This window comes from Alternaria infectoria, assembly GCF_024043175.1.
Source record: "Alternaria infectoria strain BMP 0036 chromosome Unknown scaffold_2, whole genome shotgun sequence".
NCBI classification, from domain to species: Eukaryota; Fungi; Ascomycota; class Dothideomycetes; order Pleosporales; family Pleosporaceae; genus Alternaria; species Alternaria infectoria.
In genome coordinates this window covers 63,300-84,025 of record NW_026250691.1, presented here as the reverse complement: position 1 = coordinate 84,025, position 20,726 = coordinate 63,300, and the positions used below count along the sequence as shown (strand labels likewise).

Here is a 20,726-nt window from a genome sequence, read left to right as displayed (position 1 = left end):
GAGGACGGCAGAGTGAGATTTGAGAGTGTGCAGAGGAGTAGGGTTTAGCCTACTCTGTATAGCTATCGAGGTGGTGAATGAGCTGTCGGTCGCATACCACTTGGTAGCAATGCACTTTGTTCCTTCTGCGAACAAAAAAATTTAGTGACCTTGTTGGCTTTTCTACAAAAGATTGTGATGCGTTGAATAGTCACACCGACATGGTGGGTGCAAAAGAATGCCTGCAGGGCAAAAATACAATCCTCCTCCGGGAAGGCTCGAACTTCCAACCTCCTGATAACTAGCTACTAACGTAACAGTCAGACGCGCTAGCCAATTGCGCCACAGAGGATTTGTTGATGAAGTGCTGGCAAAATTATAATTATATATACCGCGATGTTGCAGACAATGGTGGGCTAAAACTGCCTGTCTGACTGGCTTCTGGTGAGCTTGAAATCGCAGATTGCGTGTGGAGCGTAGGTGGGGTAGCTACATATTACTTCCGAGACCTCCGCCGTCGCATCACCCAACATTTCATGTGAGTACTAACAACAAATCAGATATTCAGGGTGGCAAGACCGGCAAGAAGGGTGCACTATAGTCAAGGTTCAATAACATGTACTAGTCCCCAGCAACTATAAGAAACGGTTTCGCGAAGCGTCCATGTTCTACGTTTCTGTCTATATCCATGCGTAGCAGTCTAGCAGTCTATATCTCAAGCGCGTAAAGCGTTACAGTAAAAGCAAAAGGGATTGCCGAAGCATCATCTTAGCGGTCGCATTTGTATGTCGGCATCATCATCATCCCTTCGCTCGACGTCATAAACTGGCGACATCAACCCCCTTTCTTCCTCGCTGTCTTCTCGACCTACTGGCTCAACGTTCTTCTTCGGCTCCTCCTTGTTCATTGCGACATATATAGCCGAACCAAGGATGAGCGATGATCCGACGATAGACAAAGCGCTCGGCGTAGTGCCCCAGATCAATTTGTCGAAACCAAGTGCAAAGAACATTTGCATGTAAAGCATGTTCGTTGCGCGAGAAGACTTCTCGTATTGTAGGCCGGCGGCTAGGAGAAATTGCTAGGTGATGTCAGCCAAGATGCGCCACGCGAAATTGTCAGTTATACGCACCATAACGAATCCGCAGATGCCCAGAAAGAGCAGGTATGACCAGTCTTTCACGCCTTTTGGAAGTAGAAAGCCGACGCCTGGCATGACGGCCATTGCCACCATACTAACAATCGTGCACCAAGTTGCGAAGTAGGTGACGGATATGAGTGGATGTGCGCGCTTGCCGATCCATCGAATGGTGGTGTATGCTCCTGTTGATCCTATCACACCCAACATCGCGACCCCCACTGCTGCTGCTCGTTGCGTGGGTGTCACATCATCGTAGTCCGCAGCGAGACGATCGGGCGAAGCCGCAGTAGTGTTTGTTGGAATGGCGTCTAAGCCACTGGAGGCAGGAACCGGGTCGCTGGAATGCGATAGCGCAGAGAATAACGAGACGGGTCTTGCGATCAAGACGACGCCGAATAGCGAGATGTACGCAGCTATCTGCTCCATCCGGGTGAACGGTTCGTTGATGAAGTAGGAGCATGCCCAGCAAGCGAGCGATGGTGAGAGGAATGTGATGACGGTGGCATCGGCCAGGGGCAGATACATCAGAGAATCTATAAGAGTCAGCACCGTGTCGAGTAGGTAGGACCCATATGATGTACTGTGGAGTTCATCACAGCGATGCAGTAGCAATGACCTTCAGACGTGATCCAATATCAGACGAGCTGAGACAAGTTACTGCATACGCATGGTCCTAACAAGGAGGGTAAGTGACTTACAGTACATGCCGAAGACTCCAAAGAAGCCGAACAAACCTCGAGCGACTAGCAACGAGCGTACTTCCTTCATGCCGAATGGAAAGTGTTCTATCTTGCGATACCACATGTAGAATAGAGCACATGCCGTGGTGATACTCATCCTTGCGAATAAGATCTGAAATGGATGGTAGCCATTACCTATAACCTTGGGTCAGCACAAGCGCATGTTTTTACACAAGCATCTGCTTACCGCTGTTTCCTTCCATTTCCAATATCCTCGTGGTAACGTTCATCAAGTTTCCAAAGAACTGAGCGAGCAAGACGTAAGCTAAACCCTTGTTCGTCGTCCAAAAAGAGTCAATCTTCTCTTTGAGAGTCCGCGGAGGGGCTGATGAGCGTGAATCATATCTCTCATGGTATAAAGGAGCATAGTCTGGATTCCGACCAAGTCGTACAACATTCGCATCGTCTATTGATATGAGCGACGGATTCGGAGAAGGTACACGAATTGCCCCGCGATGAACGCTTAGCGCCTCATCGGTTTTATCGCCGGGTTTAAGTGAGGATTCAGCCTCGATTTCGTGCTCGCTGAGACGCTGCGCGGTTTTATCATCGTCTCGAGTGATACTGGGAAATAGCGGCTGGACCATAGTGCTTCATGGGAGGTTCATGGAGGTTTGTGAGTCGGTGACGATGACATGAAGATACGATGGAAAGCGCTCGAAAGCCCAGCCATAGGCGCCACTCGTCAATGAGGAAGGCGCATCTATCTCGACGAGTCACAGGCACGCGACACTGCCCCGGATCCACACATTCGCCCCTCCTTCGCATCGCTTCTCCCCAGACCCCGCTGGTTCATGGAAAACTATCCATCTTGGATGCGACCACGCCTTACACGCAGCTTGAAAGACTTCCGTGAATTGTGTTGGGACGTCGGATGCGGATTTCTCATGATGACGTGTGGGCATAATCGTTCACGGAAGTACCTCGGTTCTATCGTCAACGATCGTTCGATAGGTACCTAGTCCGGAAAAATGACCGGAATCACAAAGTCGGTCTTCACGTAGGATGGGGTTATCCGGGCCTTTTCCAGCCCACATCTATGCGCGACCCAGACTCTGCCTCAGACAACCACGAACATCGGTTACAGGCAAGTTTGGTGGCAGCCACCCTCGGGAACGCGGAGAACGAGCTCAATGTTGACCTGATCGCCATCTAGTCACATTGATCCACTTGATGAAGGAACCATCAGCCCACTGTTGTTATGCATGGGTCGTCGAGACAAAGTTAGAGGCGTTCATATCGGCGCGTCGCGCCCACCGAAGGTTTACCACACCGATGAACGGCAGCAGACGTCAAATGTCGTACAGGACTAGCCATGCTTGCGCGCGTGGGTGTGTGGCTCAAACAAACTTCGAATACGAAGTTCAACGGGCGAACGGCTCGCAGCCACAAGATGGCGGCCTGAGGACGTCGCCGCAGGTCTGGTGATAGGCTACCATGAGGGACGTTGGAGTGTTGCAGTGTGTTTCTCGGATCAAGGCGTCCCACACTATCTTCAATTGAGGTGTGACAACATATCACAACACCAAACCGGTGAATCCAGGCAAGGCTCCATCTTCGAGAGAATTTGTCAATATTCAATACTTCACAGCACACCACTACCGGCATTAGTAGCGCTAGTCCGCGGCCCATGAAAGCGAATTGCGGCATCTCCCAGCCCGCGAAACGGCGTCCACTGCTCTAGTGCACAACATCACCGTCTGCCATCCATGGATATCGCTTGACCATCACCAACGCTACCACTCGTCACACATTGGAATTGATGCAAGCGAAGCGCTCACCCCGGCCTGTCAGTCACACGTCCGCACACGGGGATCGCGCCAGGCTACCAAAACTGGGATACCATTGTGTTACAGATAGATGAGAACCACAGCACCACGGCTGTCAGCGATAATCTCTGAACTTACTTTACGACCTTCGGGAAAGAAGTGTGCACCATCCTTGCGTCATGTGTGGACCCATAACAGCACCAGTAAGCTGGAACGAAAAAGGAAAATGAGTGGTGGAGCGTTTCATAACGACCACCATGACTCGCAGCTATGGATGGATACTATGGGGCGGATAAGGCTGGAACACACGGCAGCACGCGCTACACTCGACGTGATATTGGTGTGATGAATGTCTTTCTCATTGTAGCGCTCATTCCCAGCGACCAATCGCTAACGGTTCCCAGGAAAGGGAACGTAATTTTCCAACACAGTGGATCTGCCTAGGTACCTCCAGGGGTCGGAAAGACTCTCTTCGCAAGACTGTGTCCGCGGCAGACAGCCTCAAACCCCCGACCTGCAAAGGGCATTCCTTTTACAAACCCTAAATGCGCATCCGAGACGAACTGCTCGCATTCGCATCTTCTTTAATTAGTGATGCACCATTAGCCGTAGTGTGCTGTGTTGGTTTAGCGATATTCCTTTCCTCCCTTACGAACCTTGGAATGAGGCATCGCGCGAGATTTCTCTTGCACCAAGTAGACAATCCCCAGGCGAAAACCACAGTTCACGGTGCATTGCCGACGTTTCAGGCTTGCCACGAGGAGACGCAGCGTACGCACAGATCGACTGCAAATCTCCCGCTCCAAGGCGCCCCGCGGGAGCGCGCGTTAACGAAAGCCCGTCGGCTAAAAGGGATTGGATTCTCCAACCAACGTGACCTAAGCGCGCTGTATCACCAACAACCTTTTGCAGGATAGCCTTGACAACATGAAGGCATTGCGAATATTGCCTATTTCAAAATGGTAAAAACGAAAATTCGCTGTTGTCATATACGCAAGGGACCTTGATATCCTGCTTCGGACAGCTGTACCGACCGCTTTGCCTGCCCACTCAACGTTACGATTAAGTTTGAGGCCGCCGTTAAGACAAGCTAGGGCATATAAGATCGAGACTATGATGGCGCGCCTCGAGCGGAACAGACGATATCCGGTCACTGGTGTCCCTTTACCGTCTCTTTCCCCCCCTCCCCACATCACGACGGCACCGCAAACCGCTTCGGAGATGGCGACATTAGCGCGCTCAAGGAAGACCCATGATGTGAAAAGCCGCAAGAACCAAGGGTGATGGAAATACAAATCCTGGCTCCTGGTCGACGTTCTATGTGGATCGGCATGGGGTACTGGATGATACATTCGGGTAAGGGAAGCTAGGCGGGAAGTGATAGCAGCGAAGGCGATATAGGATAGGGTGAGGCGGGGCGGAAGCGGCATGAAAGCGAACTATCGAGTAGTTAGCCAAGAGGGATAGCTGCAAGCGAAATTTTTCGCTTTTAGCTGGGAAGCCTGTACTGAGGGTATCATAGGACGATCAGTATTTCTTCGCCCTCATGACTATTTGCAAACTTTATGCTGTGGGACTTGGTGGCTGGGAAGCCAAGACGTTGATGGCGAGATGAGGTGCAGGTGTGTTATACCACGCGACTCGTATTGCGACTACCGTTGCGCTGGGAAGAAGGCCGTTGTTCCCTGGCGCCTAAGCTGGATTGGACGGCTCATTGCATGGTATGGGTATGAGAACACCGCGTTCGCGTTGTTGGAAGAGAATGCGAGTGCAGTGCAGTGCATTGAGATTTGATCATGCTGTCTCGCCAAACGATACCGAAACAAGACTGACAGCGCATATGTCGTGAGAGCCAACATCAACGTCGAGAGACCATGCAGTGCGATAACGGAGAATAAATGCAGTGCAACGAATATAGTCAACCTCCACAAAGGCCACCCACCACATCCCTCCACTTCGCTTGCTTTATCCCAAAAGCGAACTTGACAGCTAGTACGCACCACTGAAAGTCCCACAGACTGTTAAGATGCCCATGCCTGTAGTGCCCCATCCATCCATCCATCGCGTTGCTCGACACATGTCGTGCAGATACCGGTAAACCTTCCTTTCGTCCCAATGCAGATCCACCTCCACCACCACCACCTCATCATGCTTCGCAGTCGCCTACGCTGGCCCCCTTCCTAGCATCGCTCTAACGCCTGCAGCCGCATACTCATGCGCGAGGTCTGGCGCGCCCGGCAGGCTGGGAGCGGCATACCTGCTCTGGCCTCGCACTTGACACCCGAAGCTCTCGTCGTCATACACGACCGAGTCGTTGGTGGCGGCAATGTGCCTTTGGTAAAGTTGCTGGGATGCTGCGTCTTGTGATGCGGCGCCTACACCGCTGAGTGTGAGGCGCTGCTCTGTGCTGCCTGATCCGAAGGACTTTTTCAGTGCGGGGACCGACAGGTAGGATGCTGTGCCATTTTGCCAGTTGTCCAAGTCAGAGCCTATGAAGGTCTGGTTGCTGTAGGGCGTCGAGCGTAGACGCGTGTAGTCGAATGTTTTCCAGTCGTTTGGGAAGGCTAGGTCTCCTTGTTGCTGCACGTTTTTGCTTCGCTCCATGCTCGCGTTGATGCTGACGTTGCCGCCTGATGGTGCGTTGTAGGACGATTGCACCCAAAGAGGGTATTCAAAGCTTTTGGAATAATCTGTGGATGCTGTATGTGTGCCTGTTGTCGACTGACGTACGATCTGGTCGTTACCGCCGTTGCTGAGAGTTCCAACGTTGGAGTAGGTCAGCTTCTGGGTCCAGGTAACCGCTTTTGAACCTGCGGGCGTGTCGAACGTGGATTGGATTTCTAGATTGCGAGTGACTTGAATAGAGTAGTCCAGAACGATGCCTGCGCTGCTGTTCGAGTATCCGCGTTTTGACGAGTGTAGTACGATACTAGAAGTCGTAACAGTGGTAGGCGCTGGTCCCGTGATAGCGTTGTTGCCAGTGTCAAGCCAAACGAAGATCTTCCCAGTAACGACCCAATTCGATTCAATGGCTGTCGTAAAGTTCCCATTCCCACGACCATCATCATCGACGCCGACAACCTGAATCTCGAAGCTATGGGGTTGGCCGTCGCTGAGCAGTGGTATGAACGGAGTGATGTCGATTTCGTCTTCTCGCAGATCGAATGCATCGATGCCTACAATGGGCCTCCAAAAGCCAGGAACAACGCCACCGGTGAAGATGACGGGAAAGGGCCAGGCGACTCCAGCCAATGATCCGTCGATCAGAAGACGAAGCTCGCGGAAGGCCGAATGACCGTAAAGCGTAGTGTCGTTGCCGAATGCGTTGATGTCGGATTGCAATACATTGCTCCACCAGAACTCCTCAGCAGCCTGGCCACATGCGGAGATCGAGAAGGCCGCCTTCTTCGCGTTCTGCGGAAGCACAACGCTGTTGATAGCTCTTGTCTCCGGTACGACGAATACGCTCGATGCATCTTGATCCGACTTCCGGGCTGAGATCGGGATGATGACATCTGCGGGCTCGATAGCATCGTCGGCGGTAAAGAAGGTGGCAGTCAACGTCGTATACCAGGAGCCGGTGTATGTATCGTCGACGATATTACCGAGATCGAAGATTATCTTTTGTGGCGTATTGAAAAGAGATTGGTAGCTGCTCATGTCCTTGACATATGTCCATATTATGCCGGCTTGTGTTGGCTCGGCGGTGGAAGTACGGAACACTTCGGTATCATCAAGGAACATCACACCGAGCCGGTCAAACTGCCGGCCGGCAGAGGTAACGGTAAAGTTGAAGGTAACCCTGTTGAAGCTGCACTCCGGCGGGTTGAATTGTCCCACGAATGGCTGTCCGTACGAGGAGGCAAACGTATGGACCATCAAGGTCTGCTGGCATGCATCAACTGGACTCAGGACTGGTGGCGCAACCTGTAGGCATTCTAGCAGAGATGATTCGTTCGTAGCACGGTTTCTCAAGGACACGGTCTGGGGGTAGGGTTGCGCAAGCGGGGTAGTCGTGAGTAAAGCGGAAGTAGATTGAGATAGCGTCATTAGTATTAAGAGCAGAGTTACGAGACACAGTCGTCCGTTGTTGGGTACCGCTCCCATAGGTGATGCCAATTCTAATAGTTCGCCGTTACGCCTTGCATGAATTCCATCGCTCTTGCGCTTCCAATCGCACACGCTAAACGCCATTTTAGCAACCGGTCAGTAGCGGTTTGCTGTGAAAAACGCCGTTACTCCGTTGGAGAGGTATCTTGCGGAAGTCCAGGTATCTTGGTACACAGATGAACGCCAAATAAGAAAGTCGATGACGATGCGATTGCCAGCTGATTGGAGTCAGTACTTGATGTAAATTGTGACAAGTAGGCGAAACTCACATCGTCAATTCAAAAATGCAGCTGTTGCCTCATTCAAAATGCGGCGGAAGGTTGCGGAAAGTAGGTGTTGTGGGCGAAGGCTTGAATGGGTGGTTGCGAGGTAGATCGTTGTTGCTTTGCCGTTCCGTTGTTTGCTAATTCCGTGGGTCCCCGCCGTATGAGAACGAGAGCAGTTGTTTCCGGCAAGCTCTTATTGGCCGCCTTTGTGATTGTCCCAGAATCTCTTAGTAGCGTTGCGAACTATTTCGTTATCTCCGAATCGTGTGCGATAGTAGTTCATGAGCGCAAATTCGTCTGGCGGGAGGATGTAGGATTGTGGTTGAGCGTTGAGTTTTGACCAGACCACGGCAAGGCGTTTCTCAAGGAATTGGGCGAGTTGCTGGTCAACGCCTCCGTCACTGTTTTGAGCAACGTGAACAGCCTGGCCAAGAGAGAGGTAGCCGTGGCCTGCTATATATTCCGTGTTACCACCCATGGTTGCTGTGTAATGCAGGATATATTGGTTGGTGATGAGGCTAAACGAGAGAGGAAGGAGCGACGGCTGATAGTAGTATAGTAGTAGTGTTGACAAGATAAGGAGCGTGGGAGTCGAAGATAATGTCAAGAGAGCGGTGACGGGTAGTGAGACACTGTGCAGAATAGGTGAGGAAGTAGTGCGGACAGGTAGTCTATATACGAAGGCATATTAATAGGCAAGTTGAGAATGAGACGAACCCACGTGGAGAAACAGGCAGATCCTGAACAACAACTCATGCAGCAGCGCAGGGTAAGAGCTTAGTCGAAGCCTCAAACAGTTGGCTCCGGGAGCGTGCCGTTTTGGGCGCTGTCAAGTTGTGAAGCGAAGGAATGGGTGTAACACGAAAGCACAGTACCATCCCGCCGAATAATGTGAGAGACCAGGGCCCTGGTCCGCCAGGAAGTCACAAACGGCGCCGAGCTTTTGCAAGGGCATGGCGATCAACTCCAGAGTCCAGCCGAGCTAGCAGGGGGGACAGACGACGCTGGCGCCGTTCGAAGAGGAGCCCTTGTCCGGTGCTTTGGGACGTCAGAGGGCAGAGGAACGCTCGTGATCACGGGCCAATCAAGGGGCTAATGCGGCGGCAAGAGAGCGATGTTAAGGCCAGGTAGATGAATAGTGGTCTCCATCACTCGTCAGCTCAGTACCCAAAGCTCAAAGTTTGAGACTGGTGCGGTTGCAGGGTTGTGGGAACGCCGAAAACTTTAAAGGATCAACTTGCAAACCTTCCCAGGCCCTCGCAGCCAGGCGCCGAGCCGTGCTGCAGGAATGTCGGCTAGAGAGTTGGACGAAAAGGAAGGGCGAGCCAGTTAATGACAGGTGAAGGCCAACTAAAGCAGATGAGCATACTATACGGTCGGCGCAGGTTGACGATGTCGTGATGCAGTTCGGCAGTGGGAGTGGCGCCGGGAATTGCAAACGCGTCGCCAGGCATCAGGACGAGTCGGCGACTGCAGCGCAGCGGAACCATGTGTGGAACCTTGTCAGATCGAATCAGGCTAATGTAAAACGTTGGAGACTGTTAGAGGCCGGATGCGTCCGCGAGATGCCAACGCCCTTGAGCACACGCTCGACCATGTAGATGCTGCAGGCAGTTGTCATACCCAGGATGATCAGCCCCACCCACCGCCCACCCAGAGTCACCCCATGCGAGGCGAGGCGACGGGATAATGGCATGCGATTGCGAGGAGAGTGGGTTGTGAAACGATTGTATTGACTGGACTTCTGTAACGGAGGGCACTCCTGTTCCACTACTCCTGCGCTTTCGGTACCAGCGAACAGGTTCGCATACAGCGAGAGCAGGACCCGCACGGTCGATAATAAAGCTACGCGTGGTGACCCCGCAATTTAGAATTCAAGATGGACAGCAAATACGACGCGTGAAATGCATTCCGGTAGGCCATGGAGGTCCATGCTGGCGCGATGCATCTCGAGTGTGATACCGGCTGGCAGGCGGCCACCTAGTAACGCCACACTTCGGGCGTGCTCGACGGGCTTTTGGCACTGCAAATGACCGGCGCGCTTGCTTGCGAGACATCACACTGATGTTGCTGGCCAAGCGACGGCGAAGGAGTCGGGCGTGCGTCGCTGCAAGTGGTGCCCATGTTCCGCCCGCAAGGGGGCTTCTCGCTATGCCCTTCTGGTCATGGACTGCAACAGATGTTTGCAGGAAACACGCTTCGAGACTCCCCGAGGAAGCTCTTGGCCACGGTTGGGCTAATGCAGGCTGACGCTTCTGTCAGGCAACTCTGAGATTGTGCGCACGACACGACCCCGGGGTGCTGGCTTTGGACGAACGGCAGGGTCAGTTCGCCACGTAGAAACTGAAGGCGTTCAGGAAATGAGACAGTTCTGGCAGAGATGGGCGAAACTGTTGAGCGGCTGCTCCACCAGGGCTGCTTCACGCCATCAGTGCGGCGTGACATATCATCGGTAGGATCCGACATGCGACATGGCCACGACAATGACACGAGGGTTGAGGCAGCGACATTTCGGTCAGTGACTCGGTAAACTCTGGCTTCTTCTTTCTAGCGCGTCCACGGCGGGATGTTGTGCGTCGTCCTTCTGCTTCGAGACGAGAACCACGCGGTGTATGGATGATGCCCGTCGCCGACGGTATGCTCCGGGCAGCAACTACAACGACTGCGTGTGGTATCTACGGGTAAAGCAGAGTCGGCAATCGCGTTAGGAAGAGTGCATGCGCGCGCGGTGCATCCACGGATGGCGCCATGGGCCCTCGTGCGGCGACGGTGAATTTGTCGGGGGGCGGGATTACCATGATCCGATGGACGGACCCTGACTAAATTATATGGCAATGGTGACGATGCACCAACGGCGGTAGCTTTGGCGAGGTTTTGAGAGTGCGACAACGAGCCTGAGTCGACCACACCGCCCCACGTGAAAGCCGATTCACCTGCTCTGCCCATCTCCGATCGTCCATGCCATGAAGCCACGAGTCGCCCGCCTGTGGCCTGCCACGCTGCCGTTTGGCGGTGCCGCCAGTGGTGCCGCCTCACGCCCATCGGCGCCCTTCCTCCGCAACTTCTTCACCTCTGCCCAACCCGCCGCCCGGCCCAGCCTAGGAAGCAAGTCGCTACACCACGGCGCCCTGCTGCTGTTCCGCTGCCAACGATCTGCCCTCGGCCGCCGCTTCCGCTCGCTGCGCTTCAAGAGCGACAAACCGCCCGTCCAGTCGCACAACCCCACGCCACACCTTGGCAGTCCCGAACCTGCGCCCTCGGTATCGCAGCGCCTCAAGAAGCTTTCTCGCGAATATGGCTGGACGGCGGTGGGCGTCTACCTGGGCCTGTCCCTCATCGACTTTCCCCTCTGCTTCATGGCAGTGCGGCTACTGGGCACGGACCGGATAGGCCACTACGAGCATGTGCTGAAAAATGCGCTCTGGAGTGTCGTCCGCCTCGTTATTCCCGACGCTGGCAAGAAGCCAGCAGAGGCCGAAGCCGACGAGACGACTGCCGAGGCCACCGCGAGGGAAGGCTACGTCGAGGCTGGAAAGGCGGTTGGACACGACGGAGGGTCAAACGCATGTACGCAAGACGTCTGCCTCTGGTGCTGTATACACTGCTAACAACCACCACAGCCATCTGGTCACAGCTCGGCCTAGCCTACCTCGTGCACAAATCCCTGATCTTCTTCCGCGTGCCACTTACCGCAGCCGTCCTCCCCAAGGTGGTCAAAACACTAAGGAGCTGGGGCTACAACATCGGCAAGAGGAAGCCCAAGACGCCGCCAGTCTAATTGCGAACAGACTTTCACCACCCGCCCACGGGCCATCGAAACCACTCCTTGTACATTCATGCATTACGACTTTGTAACAACATACACCTGTAGGATACGCATGTCAGACGAGCACCTCTGTTACATTCTACTAGTAGCGCACCAGCACATCTAGCGTCTCTTGACGTTGACCGCAATGTATATTCTCGGTACTTGCAGCGGCATGTCTTGACATTAGACAGCGATCACCGATACACTCTAATTCCTCCTTCAATACATTCACCTGTACAACGAATCCCTGTGGTGGTTCTCTTGACTTTGACTCCTTCCATTCATTCCCGCGCGTCTACTCTCCAATGCCGAGGACGGCACCTCAGGACAAGGAGCGTTTCAGGCCTCCCCCACGATCGCTCGCCAAACCTTGTCGGTCCAGACGAGCCGCGGAGTGCTCTCCGCAGATTGTGCTCAAACCTAGCGCAATAACCCCGCTGCTGGGAATGTTGCTAGAAGAACTTCAATCGTTGGCAAAACCGCGCTTACACAAGGAGCACCCTGTGCTCACGAGGGTACCAGCCGTGCGAACAGGAGCCGTAATGTTATGCATAACATACAAGGCATGCAGGGGAGCGTGGCCTTGTTCTCGACCGCACCCGAGCATTGCTGTTGCCGGCCCTGAACGTTGGGATCAGTAGTAGCAATACCAAGCCGAACTACCATCGACTTCGGACCTTCGGACCTTCACCGTATATCGGACTTCTTTTTCGAGCTTTCCCGGAACGCGGTATCCAGACTGCAAATCTTCGCCCAAGTTGCAGAGTTTTGCCGCATGGGACATGGTGTTCTCATCCGAGCTTTACCCAGTCACCAAGTTCCACCTCGTTGGACTATCCCTTTTGCGCATCGGGCCTTCTTGTGTGGAAAGTTTCCCTACCTTCGGGATTTCCCCTACACTCTAAATCTACTCGCTTACCCAATTCGTACCCTGAAGCCGTTCACACCGATGTATCTTTTAGTCTCGGGGGCATCTTTTTGAAACCTTGCAGTCTCCTAATCGATGAACCATGTGAACCATGTGCTGCTCTGGCAGCGATTAGTCTTCTCCATACTTGGCATCCATCATAATCGTACGATGGGCCTCGAGGCTTATATGTACATCAGTCTTATATGTCGCTCTCGATTCTTCTGAAGCCCAAACTATCGACCTTTTGACCGAAGGTTGATCAAGATGACCAAATACATGCTCCGGAGGAAGGCTGCACGCGCGTCGACGCTCATCACATTAAAATCTTGGATCACGATGTGATGCCAATACGCACACTGCGGTAACTTGTTTCCGATGAAACGCGTTACAAGCATCCACTCTGTATTTTGACAACGATGGCAGCCTCGCTTCGTGCCGCCGACAAGGCATCAGCCGCGAACCTGCAATTGTGACCAACTGCCGAATTGAGGCGTCGCGGAGATGATGTGTCTCAACGGTACAACAGCATTGACGGGAGCTAAAAGCTTAAAGATGTAGCTAAGCCGTCACATCGCAAGTACGCGGAGAAAGTCCCAAACAGGTAAGCAATGATTCATCTATCGATGATCACTTCTTGGTCGCCGTATACGGGTCAAGACACTGCCGTCGACCATCTACCAGATTGGTAATATACGGAATATACGGAGATGAGATCAGTCATATGGAAATGCTAAGATAATGTGAGGCGTTCTTGCACGTCCCAGGATACCCTTTCGAGAAATGCATGAGGCTGATTTCAAGTGTCGCTATCCCTATAACTTTCCCCGCTGTCGTCCGTAACTACCGCCAAGGCTTCCCCGTCGTTACAAGGGCAGAGAGTACGCGGTGTCCGTATCATCATGTCGACGGGTAGGGGCACCGGTAGACCCATATAACAACCGCTCAACACGTCTCGACAGCCGTAGTGCTGCCGGAACCCGACATTCCAGATGCTTCCAAATAGTACAGCATCCTCGTAAAACAACGCAAGGCAACGTGGTTGAACAAGGTATGTATGAACGCAATGAGACCCGAGTAGCCACATGGTAAGGCAGCCAGGTCAATTAAACGCTCACGGGGTCGTTCTTGGAACATTCTTAGAGGGCTTGTATCGAAGTTGTAGCTGTTCGAACAAGCGTGACAAATTGGTTCCTGATTTAGCAAAAATTGAAAATCGTGATATACGGACGGGTACGGGTGAGGTTCGCGGGCGCGTATATCCTGGTGGACCTCAGTCGTTTCAAACTCTGGAAACGACATAAGCACTTCATCGTAGGCAATGATGCGCGCCATGCCCAGCATACACGACGTACACGCGTCAATCCTGTGCGACGTGCTGCCGAAGAAACTGCGCATCGTGCGCGAGCGTAGTTGTAGAGGAGAGAGAAAAATTCACGGACCGCGATTTTCTTCAAGACCACGCCTGCACGTGTCTGCGCTAAACCCGATGTCACAACCCTGCATGAGCCCCTAACCCCTTTGATCCACAACCAACCCGAGCAAGCCTCACCCACGCAACGCAACCACCAACGCGCATCCCCAACACCCACCCTAAATACCTACCCCACATGACTTCCTCCAATCTCGCGCCGCATTCCCTACGATGAAAGATCGCGATCCTCAAATCCCATTGTACACCGGCATACCATGCCCCGCCTTCCGCTGCGCCTCTTCCGCCTGCCGACAACGCGAGCGAAGCGCCGTCGACGCATGTACACCATGTTCTTCCTCGTGTTTGTAATAGTAGCTTTTGTGCTGCCTTTTTACGTCATCTACAAGCCGCCGAATGGGTTGATACGGTATTTTCAGCGGAGGTGGCCGGATGTGCTTTGGCACGTGCCTTTGGCAAAAACAACGGGAGGAGAGAAAGTCATTGCTTTGACAATCGACGATGCGCCGTCGGAATACACGAGAGAGATTCTGCAGGTACTAGAGGAATACGATGCGCACGCAACGTTCTTCGTCATTGGGGGCCAAGTCCCAGGAAGACAAGAAGCACTCGAGGCTCTCGTGAAAAGCGGCATGGAACTTGGAAACCACGCCATGCACGACGAGCCATCCCGTTCTCTCAGCCCTGAAACCCTCACCGCAGAAGTAACCCAAGTAGAAGGCTACATCAACGGCACTTACGACGCAGTGGGGAAACCGCATCCGCCACGCTACTTCCGACCTGGCTCTGGTTTCTTCAGCACGAGGATGAGGGCGCAGATTAAGGAGATGGGGTACCAGATGGTGCTGGGTAGTGTGTATCCTCATGATCCGCAGATTGCGTACCCGGGCGTGAATGCGTGGCATGTGCTGAGTATGGTGAGGGAGGGCAGTGTTGTTATTTGTCATGATCGGAGGGGGTGGACGGCGCCGATGTTGAGGAAGGTGTTGCCCGTGTTGAAGAGGAGGGGGTATAGGGTTACGACTGTGTCCGGGTTGTTGGAGGCGGCGGGGAGGGGCTGACGTGTGGAAAAGCAATGAGTTTGCAAGTTGAGGAAAAGCTGCGGAGGAACATGAGCGGTCGACATCGAGGAGCTGGCGATCGTATGGGGGTTGTGTTCATCTGTCCAAACGATGATAATGTAGCATAGCGGCCGCATCTGGAAGTCCTCTCAGATAATGAGTTCGGACCCATGGCTTGTCTGCTTCATGCTGAAACCACAGCGCAGACTGCCACAGAACATTGCTCTTCTCAGTATCACGAGCAGGATCAACACCGAAGAAATCATCAGCAGCTGTCCACACGCCAGGAGAACATCTAGATACCGCAATATTGGCGCAGCAGATCCTATGTTAAAAGATTGGTAGTCATACGGTTAACAACCTGACAGAAGCAATACAGCATCCCTGAGGAATGATCACTATCTACAAAAGCGATGTTCCATCTCTGTGATCTTGTATTGTCCAAGAGTTTTTGGAGTAAATACCAACTTTTCGTCATATAACACAGCCAGTTCTTCCGTTCGTGTTCAGTAGACAGTCTTTATCCCAAAATTAGAGTGGAAGATATCGTCACGATCCTGACGACTGACATAACCGCAGACATCGGAAGCCTCTCACTAGCAGTGTTGATATCACACTCATCTTGGCTACCATCCTTACCTTAGTACTGGTAGAGGAACTCACAAAACTCCGCTCATAACATGACGATACCCACGCTGGCATGCATATCCTTCTAGATGCAATCTATAGCTGCGGTCTTGATAAGCAAGCTTTGGTCGTCTTTGCAGCTGCGGCCAGCGAACATATCTGGGTGAGGTATGCGGGAAGACTTCCGGGTAGCTCATGGCGCGAAGTCGGTCAACGTCATAGTTGTCGTGCTTCGACATCACCATCACGCCTTCGCGGCAAGATTAAAGTCAATATCGTCAATTTCATGTAAAGCAAGTTGGGATAGATGTTTCGCATAATAGCTTGTCTTCGATTACTATGATGCTTGTAGGTTTTGTTATTGTGTCACGCGAGAATTTATCAGCGTCTCCGTGCACGCAGCGAGTTCAGAAGAAAGACATAGAGACCTCAAAGAATGAGACTGAGCAATAGTCGTATGGCAGGATAGGTGTTTAATATTACCAAGACTCATGGACATTATCTCATGGATATGTATGATTTTCAAGCACGTTGATCAAAGCACGAACAAAACAAGATCACGATTGCATAATCAATTGCATAATCAAGACGACTGCATGAATTATTTCCTTCATTGAGGTATATTACATCGTAAGCAAGCCCTTTATCAAGCTTTTTGCTAGCTCATATCATCTGCATCATTCGCTGACTGAAGCATCAATCTAAACCGCCAAAGATGAGAATCCCTAAACTCCTCTGCCGTTATGGGGCGAGACGCTTAGTCGAAGGGGTTGGTGCGGGTTCCCCAGTAGGTGAGGAACATGCTGAGACCGACGGTCTCGAGGACGCGGGCAAGGGCACCAATGGCGATGGTGTCCATGGGGCGCTTCTCAGTGACGACCTGGGAGACAATCTGTTGACACGTTAGTGTATGTTTGTGAAATTTGGTTGACACGTGGGATGACGTACGGAGGGAGCGGCGGAGGCGAAGAAGATCAGGGAGCCGAGGTAAGCAGCACCCTTGTAGGTGAGAGTTCCGGTAGCGTTGATCAGAGCACCGACACCGTAGGCCTGGATACCAGAGCCGAGGACGGAGCTACCCCACGATGCGGCGGCGGTAGCGGCCTCCTTGCTGTGGAAGTACTCCTCCTTGGAGTTTGCCTGCTGTGCGCGGCGGTATGCGTCACCGAAGACGGGGCCGAGGACAGCGAGGGAGACGGCGTGGTTGAAGGCCGTGCCGAGGGCAATGGCAGAGGGCTTGACGGGAGGAAGGTCTGAGATGGATTGTTAGTCAGATTCTTCAATTGCGATGTCTAAGCTGCCACATGGTGCGCAATTGCTCGTGCAAGTGCGGGCAGCAGCTAGAACGCGGAGTGAGTGTTTGCTTACAGTGTAGGGAGGCCATTGTGATGGTAGTGTGTGGTTTGGGATGAGGGTATGGGGAGATTAAAGTGAGTTTGCTTGTGGTGATGGTTTGCAGGAGACCAGGAAGACGAGCTCTTTTGTAGTCGCAGCTGCAGCGAGGGCCTGCACCTGACATTCGTATGACGTAGATGCCAAGGCCCCACTCAATCGTGGACAATCGAGCCAGAACCTGGCTCAGCCCGTCCCAATTGATCCAAGTCCCATCCACTTGCCCTCGTGCGGGCCTGGACTGTACGCCATAGCAACTTTAGCATGGCCACAGCACGGCCAAAGACTGGCTTTTCGACTTTCGACGTGCTTCCTTCGCGCGTCTCTCACTCAGGTACGTCACTTGGGAAGTGGAGTGAGCAGGGAGCTCGGACCCACTACCCCATCTGCCAGCAATTTGCGGCTGCGGGTTGTGTGCTTCCAGGATTTAGCGCTCGCATCCCCCTCGGTTCGTCGACAGGTACACCTTGCCTTTGCGTCGGGGAGGGGGATGATTTTCCCTCTATCCTTGTCGCACCTCTGCCAATGCGCTTCCGCTGTTGTCTTGCAGCAAAGTGCGCGCATAGATTTGCTTTTGAATTGAACTACTGCCAACTTCACGCGCTCCACGGAGCTATCTCCTAGCGGCATGATGATACCAAAGAAGGCCTTCGGGCTCGTTGTTTGCCTGCTTCTCGCGACAGGCCTCATACTTTTCTCGCGGACGGTGGGACATTCGCTCGCCGAATACTTCTTCGGGCCGTATGGGCCAGTCATACCCTACACCACGCATATCGTGTTGTTCCAGTTCAAAGACGGCACCAGCAAATTCGCTGTCAAGGAGGTCAGGCGCGCGCAAGACCCATGCTGATGAGCGACGCTGAGACCACTTCTTAGGTGATTGCGCAATTCTTTGGGCTGAAGAAAACATGCATACATCCGACGACGCTGAGGCCATACATTGTGTCGATTTCGGGAGGGAAGGATATCTCGACTGAGAATCTGCAGGTATTCAGCGCCGATCGATGCGTGGAGATCGTCAACAATCTGACCTTGCCGAACAGAACGGCATCAGCCACGCTTTTGTCCTCCAGTTCCATTCCATCGAAGATCGTGATTACTACGTCAATGATGATCCAGTTCACAAGACGTTCAAGGAGGCGGCAGCATCGGCACTCGAGAAGGCAATTGTCGTCGACTATCAAAATGGGGTTTTTACAAGTGTGTAATTCCAAGAAAAGCAGTCTATCTTGCGTTCGAAAGAACAACGCGTCCGAATACTCGCGCCAAATAGGCCTTTCCTTCGTCGTTGTACCATTATCCGCCAATTCGAAATACAAGATAGCCAATCAACTCCGATACTCCAAATTGTTACTCTCGCCAAGTAAACCTCCATGTCGTAAAACACCTCGCAACTCCAGCTCATCCGATCGTCATCTCCAGGAACGCACCAAAGCTTCTCTCAATCCTCAATCCTTCGTCATCTCGCTCGCCTCCTCCTCCCGTTCCCGCCTGTACTCGCATGCCCCCCTCTCTCCATTCGTTGCATGACAATGATAGTCGCATAAGTCAGGTTCATCAACTGAATCGAGCCCACCATGTCGAAAGTCGACAAATTGGCCCATAATCCTCGCTAGAAACGGAGCCGGTAACATTTCGATCCGGCTAGCCACCCAGCAGTCACTCCCGCTCCAGTAGCAGAAGCAATCGATGATCATACGTAGAAGTGGATCCTCATCATCTAAGTTCTTGACTGCGTAGACAACGTGGGAGAGATCTGGTAGTAGATCCTCATCGACAAGATACTCGAAGATCATATCCAGACACTGCCGCTTGAGCTTAGGAACGTCGTATTTGTCGGAGAAGACGTAGAGCCTAACAAGCCGGTCAAATCGAAAGTTGGCGTCTTCGTCGCGGTGGTAGAGCGCGAGTAGCTGCGGAGAGTCGGCCTCTGTGGGGAACCGTTGACGATACAACCAGTTGGCGAACAGCTCGAAGATGTTCGCATCAGTGTCAGGCAGGGCGACGACTTTGTCTTTGGCTTCTTTGAAGGGACCTTTCAGGGCAGCGAGAAAGAAGGGCGAGTAGTAGACAATAAGGTTGAGGTGCACAGTGAAGCGTTTTGCCTTGGGCCCAACAACGATCTCAGCCATGGCGGTGTTAGGTGCTCTATCGAGGTTAGCATCTTGGGTAGTACTGGTACTCGGATATAATGACTTACGATATTCGGGGCTGTGTCTGTGACTGCTGTTGCTGGTTACTGGCCGACATATTGTTACTGAGAAGTTGATATATAGTAGACGAAGGAGAGAGGGAGGCTGACAAGCGCGCGAAAGTAGGCTTTATATACACCTAGGCAGCCTCGTCTTGGAGTTGATGTCGTGGTCACTGCGGCGTTAAGCCCAGTGAGGGGATCCTTCACTACGACATATCAGACTTCGAGATCTGGGTCACCTCGGCATCTCGAGCGCGTATACGAGCAAATTACAAACGGGGTGAGGCAGTCGCACTGAGTTTCCTGAGGGACTTGATCACCCGCCCTATTTCAAAGACGTAACTGCGTCACAAAGCTTGCTCGAAAGTCGCTTGATCAATCCGCGTGGAAGTCGTATTGAACGTCTGTTTGTTGTACATTTACACATTTGCTACAGAGGCTTCGCTGGATAGCGTCGTCGCTTTCAAAGTGACTTCTCAAGCCTTGACCTTCTTCATCTTCTCCATCTTCTCCTTATGCGCCCTTGTGCGCTCCTCCTTCTCTTGCTGTAACCTTCGGCTCCTTTCTATCATGTACTTCTGCTTTGCTGGTCCAACGACCTTGTTCGGGGCCTTGCCCATATCCACCTCCTCAGGGTAATGCATGGTCCTCTTCATCTCAATCTCTGGGTACACCTTCTTAGGCGCGGGTAATGTCCTCTTGTCCAGACCTGTGGAGTGTAGTATCCGTAACCTCTCAACCATGTCCCGCAAGCCATCTACGCCGTCCTTGCGGAATTGTGTGACCTTCTTGACGTGCGTTGTGATTCCTGGAGTTAGGCCTAAGTTTGCTGGTCTCCTTGCTAGTGTCTTTGCGGTCATGGCGAAGCGCATGTCTCGTGGTCCGTCTACGAGTTCGAGGACGGCGGATTCGGCTTGGTCTTCTTTCATGGGCTCGACGCGGAGGACTCGGGTGTAGCCGCCGGGTCTTGATTCGTAGCGCTCTCTTATGGGGCCGAATAGCTTGGGTACCATCTCATTTGGTTCCTGATATTATCAGTACGCGCTCTCGGATACGCCATTGGGGTTCGTACGTAGAAGATCTGTGTCGCTCTCCGCCGCGTCGCCTCGGTGTTCTTCTTTCCAAGGGTAATCAGCTTCTCCGCTAACCGCTGTGCTTCCTTCGCCTTGTGCCATGTTGTCGCTATGGTTTCGTGCTTGAAGAGCGATGTGACGAGGTTCCGCAGGAGCGCTTGACGATGCGACGACGACCGACTGAGGTGGCGATATTTCATGTGACCGCCTGCCATGACGGGCAATTG

At 52.8% G+C, this 20,726-nt stretch overlaps 8 protein-coding genes and 1 non-coding gene across 9 annotated transcripts; 3 read left to right on the top strand and 6 right to left on the bottom strand.

Moving 5' to 3' along the window:
- Positions 1 to 242: 242 nt before the first annotated feature.
- On the bottom strand, positions 243 to 331 carry J4E92_001474. Its single transcript has one exon. It is a non-coding gene; the product is annotated as a tRNA-Asn (tRNA).
- Positions 332 to 742: 411 nt separating this feature from the next.
- On the bottom strand, positions 743 to 2,063 carry J4E92_001473 (uncharacterized protein; the record flags this gene model as incomplete). The annotated part of the gene is made up of 4 exons (XM_051492885.1): positions 743 to 1,060; positions 1,112 to 1,653; positions 1,819 to 1,995; positions 2,048 to 2,063. The coding sequence occupies 4 exons, from the start codon at positions 2,061 to 2,063 to the stop codon at positions 743 to 745; spliced, it is 1,053 nt and encodes a 350-aa protein (XP_051356116.1).
- A 3,729-nt stretch (positions 2,064 to 5,792) lies between these two features.
- Positions 5,793 to 8,483, bottom strand: J4E92_001472 (uncharacterized protein; the record flags this gene model as incomplete). Its single annotated transcript, XM_051492884.1, has 2 exons — positions 5,793 to 7,556; positions 8,250 to 8,483. The coding sequence occupies 2 exons, from the start codon at positions 8,481 to 8,483 to the stop codon at positions 5,793 to 5,795; spliced, it is 1,998 nt and encodes a 665-aa protein (XP_051356115.1).
- A 2,485-nt stretch (positions 8,484 to 10,968) lies between these two features.
- J4E92_001471 (uncharacterized protein) lies at positions 10,969 to 11,783 on the top strand (the record flags this gene model as incomplete). Its single annotated transcript, XM_051492883.1, has 2 exons — positions 10,969 to 11,572; positions 11,626 to 11,783. 2 exons carry the CDS (start codon positions 10,969 to 10,971, stop codon positions 11,781 to 11,783), a joined length of 762 nt encoding a protein of 253 aa, XP_051356114.1.
- A 2,626-nt stretch (positions 11,784 to 14,409) lies between these two features.
- On the top strand, positions 14,410 to 15,213 carry J4E92_001470 (uncharacterized protein; the record flags this gene model as incomplete). Its single annotated transcript, XM_051492882.1, has 1 exon — positions 14,410 to 15,213. The coding sequence occupies one exon, from the start codon at positions 14,410 to 14,412 to the stop codon at positions 15,211 to 15,213; it is 804 nt and encodes a 267-aa protein (XP_051356113.1).
- A 1,384-nt stretch (positions 15,214 to 16,597) lies between these two features.
- On the bottom strand, positions 16,598 to 17,224 carry J4E92_001469 (uncharacterized protein; the record flags this gene model as incomplete). The annotated part of the gene is made up of 3 exons (XM_051492881.1): positions 16,598 to 16,732; positions 16,789 to 17,093; positions 17,209 to 17,224. 3 exons carry the CDS (start codon positions 17,222 to 17,224, stop codon positions 16,598 to 16,600), a joined length of 456 nt encoding a protein of 151 aa, XP_051356112.1.
- Positions 17,225 to 17,860: 636 nt separating this feature from the next.
- J4E92_001468 (uncharacterized protein) lies at positions 17,861 to 18,440 on the top strand (the record flags this gene model as incomplete). The annotated part of the gene is made up of 3 exons (XM_051492880.1): positions 17,861 to 18,055; positions 18,109 to 18,219; positions 18,276 to 18,440. 3 exons carry the CDS (start codon positions 17,861 to 17,863, stop codon positions 18,438 to 18,440), a joined length of 471 nt encoding a protein of 156 aa, XP_051356111.1.
- Positions 18,441 to 18,680: 240 nt separating this feature from the next.
- Positions 18,681 to 19,482, bottom strand: J4E92_001467 (uncharacterized protein; the record flags this gene model as incomplete). The annotated part of the gene is made up of 2 exons (XM_051492879.1): positions 18,681 to 19,380; positions 19,433 to 19,482. The coding sequence occupies 2 exons, from the start codon at positions 19,480 to 19,482 to the stop codon at positions 18,681 to 18,683; spliced, it is 750 nt and encodes a 249-aa protein (XP_051356110.1).
- A 420-nt stretch (positions 19,483 to 19,902) lies between these two features.
- J4E92_001466 (uncharacterized protein) lies at positions 19,903 to 20,714 on the bottom strand (the record flags this gene model as incomplete). Its single annotated transcript, XM_051492878.1, has 2 exons — positions 19,903 to 20,451; positions 20,499 to 20,714. The coding sequence occupies 2 exons, from the start codon at positions 20,712 to 20,714 to the stop codon at positions 19,903 to 19,905; spliced, it is 765 nt and encodes a 254-aa protein (XP_051356109.1).
- Positions 20,715 to 20,726: the final 12 nt, after the last annotated feature.